At 45.4% G+C, this 2,500-nt stretch overlaps 1 protein-coding gene across 1 annotated transcript in view; it reads right to left on the minus strand.

Moving 5' to 3' along the window:
- Positions 1 to 2,500, minus strand: part of LOC140375888 (protein inscuteable homolog) — a 32,397-nt gene that overhangs the window by 4,627 nt on the left and 25,270 nt on the right. The window contains exons 2-3 of the mRNA XM_072461933.1: positions 1,090 to 1,210; positions 1 to 107 (exon numbers count right to left, since the gene is read on the minus strand). The exon at positions 1 to 107 is cut by the window's left edge and continues 109 nt beyond it. Of these exons, the coding sequence (XP_072318034.1) occupies positions 1 to 107; positions 1,090 to 1,210 (228 nt within the window). The remainder of the gene's footprint in view (positions 108 to 1,089; positions 1,211 to 2,500) is intronic.

The raw sequence follows: 2,500 nt of genomic DNA on the forward strand, positions 1-2,500 counted from the left end.
TTCTCGACGCGGCTGAACATCCTGCCCAGCTCCGTACTGACCACCAGGGCGCGCCGCAGCAGAGTCTGCAAGTTAGAGCGGGCAGGCCACGCCCCCCCAGAGCTCACCTGGACAAGAGGAGGAGGAGTCAGGAGTCAGAAGGAGGAGGCAGGAGGAAGAGTCAGGAGGAGGAGTCAGGAGGAGGAGTCAGGAGGAGGAGTCAGGAGGGGGAGTCAGAAGGAAGAGTCAGGAGGAGGAGTCAGGAGGAGGAGTCGGAAGGAGGAGTCAGGAGGAGGAGTCAGGAGGAGGAGTCAGAAGGAAGAGTCAGGAGGAGGATTCAGGAGGAGGAGTCAGGAGGAAGAGTCAGGAGGAGTCAGGAGATGGAGTTACAAGGAAGTGTCAGGAGGAGGAGTCAGGAGGAGGAGTCAGAAAGAAGAGTCAGGAGGAGGAGTCAGAAGGAAGTGTCAGGAGGAGGAGTCAGGAGGAGGAGTCAGAAAGAAGAGTCAGCAGGAAGAGTCAGGAGGAGGAATCAGGAGGAGGAGTCAGGAGGAGGAGTTACAAGGAGGAGTCAGGAGGACAAGAGGAGATGGGTGTGGCTAAATCTAGCGTGTGTGAGGTTCGTGGCTAAAGCTAGCGTGTGTGAGCTTCGTGGCTAAAGCTAGCGTGTGTGAGGTTCGTGGCTAAAGCTAGCGTGTGTGAGGTTCGTGGCTAAAGCTAGCGTGTGTGAGGTTCGTGGCTAAAGCTAGCGTGTGTGAGGTTCGTGGCTAAAGCTAGCGTGCACAGGAACAGTTTTGCCTCATTTCTTTGACTTCTCTGCATGTGAGGGGCGTGGCTAAAGCCTCTACGATGCGTTTGAACCTCTCTTTATGTCATGCTAATGCTAATGCTAACGTTAGACGCTTTATGACCTGGAAATATCAGATTGTGGCTCTTGACAAAGCGAGTGCCGTGCGGCTATAAACAGGAAACAGCTGTTGCTAACGTGCTTTGCTAGCTTTGTGTTGCTAGCGTACTTTGCTAGCTTTGTGCTGCTAACGTGCTTTGTTAGCTTTGTGTTGCTAAGGCTCCACATATAAGGTAGCATCAGTGGAAGTAGGGGGCGTGTCTCACCAGAAGCTCCTCCTCGTCGACGCCCAGAGGTTTGGCCTGAAGCACACACATACACTCCACCTCAGTCATGTGACGCAGGTCGTCCAACCAGCGCTGCACCGAGTCCGACTGAAGACGGAAACTGTAAAGACACAATGAGACGGTAAACAAACACACACATATATACAACACACACACACACACACACAAACACATATACAATACACACACACACACACACACACACACACAAACACATATACAACACACACACACACAAATATACAACACACAAACACACACACACAAACACACACACACACAAATATACAACACAAACAAAATACACACACACATATACAACACACACACACACACACACACATATACAACACAAACAAAATACACACACACATATACAACACACACACACACACACACACATATGACACAAACACACCCATACAACACACACACACAACACACACACACACACACACACAACACAAACATATACAACACACACAGACACACACACACACATATACAACACACACACACATATACAACACACACACACACAAACAAACAAACAAACAAACACATATACAACACACACACACTCATATACAACACAAACAAAATACACACACACACACAAACACAAACACACATATACAACACACACACAACACATACACAAACACACACACAACACACACATATACAACACACACACAAACACATATACAACACAAAAAACATACACACACACACACACACACAACAAAAAAACACTCATATACAACATACACACAACACACACACACGCACACGCAACACACACAACACAAACACACACACACATATACAACACACTAACACATATACAACACACACACAATATACAAACACACACAAACACATATACAGCACACACACATGTACAACACACAAACACACATACAACACACACACAATATACACACACACACAAACACATATACAACACACACACATATACAACACAAACAACATACACACACACATATACAACACACAAACACACATATACAACATACACACAACACACACATACATACACAAAACACACACACAAATACACACACACACACACACAAACACATATACAACACCCACATATACAACACACACACACAAACACACACACACATATACAACACACACACAACACACAAACACATATACAACACACACACAATACACACACAAACAAATATACAACACACACACAATATACACACACACACACACACATATACAACACACAAACACACACACACACAACACATAAACACACATATACAACACACACGCACAATACACACACACACACAAACACATATACAACACACACAACATACACACACAACACATATACAACATACAC

The sequence above is a fragment of the Eucyclogobius newberryi genome, unplaced genomic scaffold (genome assembly GCF_026437365.1).
Source record: "Eucyclogobius newberryi isolate DKJ021-1_F unplaced genomic scaffold, fEucNew1.0.hap1 SCAF_346, whole genome shotgun sequence".
In the NCBI taxonomy this organism is placed as follows: Eukaryota; Metazoa; Chordata; class Actinopteri; order Gobiiformes; family Gobiidae; genus Eucyclogobius; species Eucyclogobius newberryi.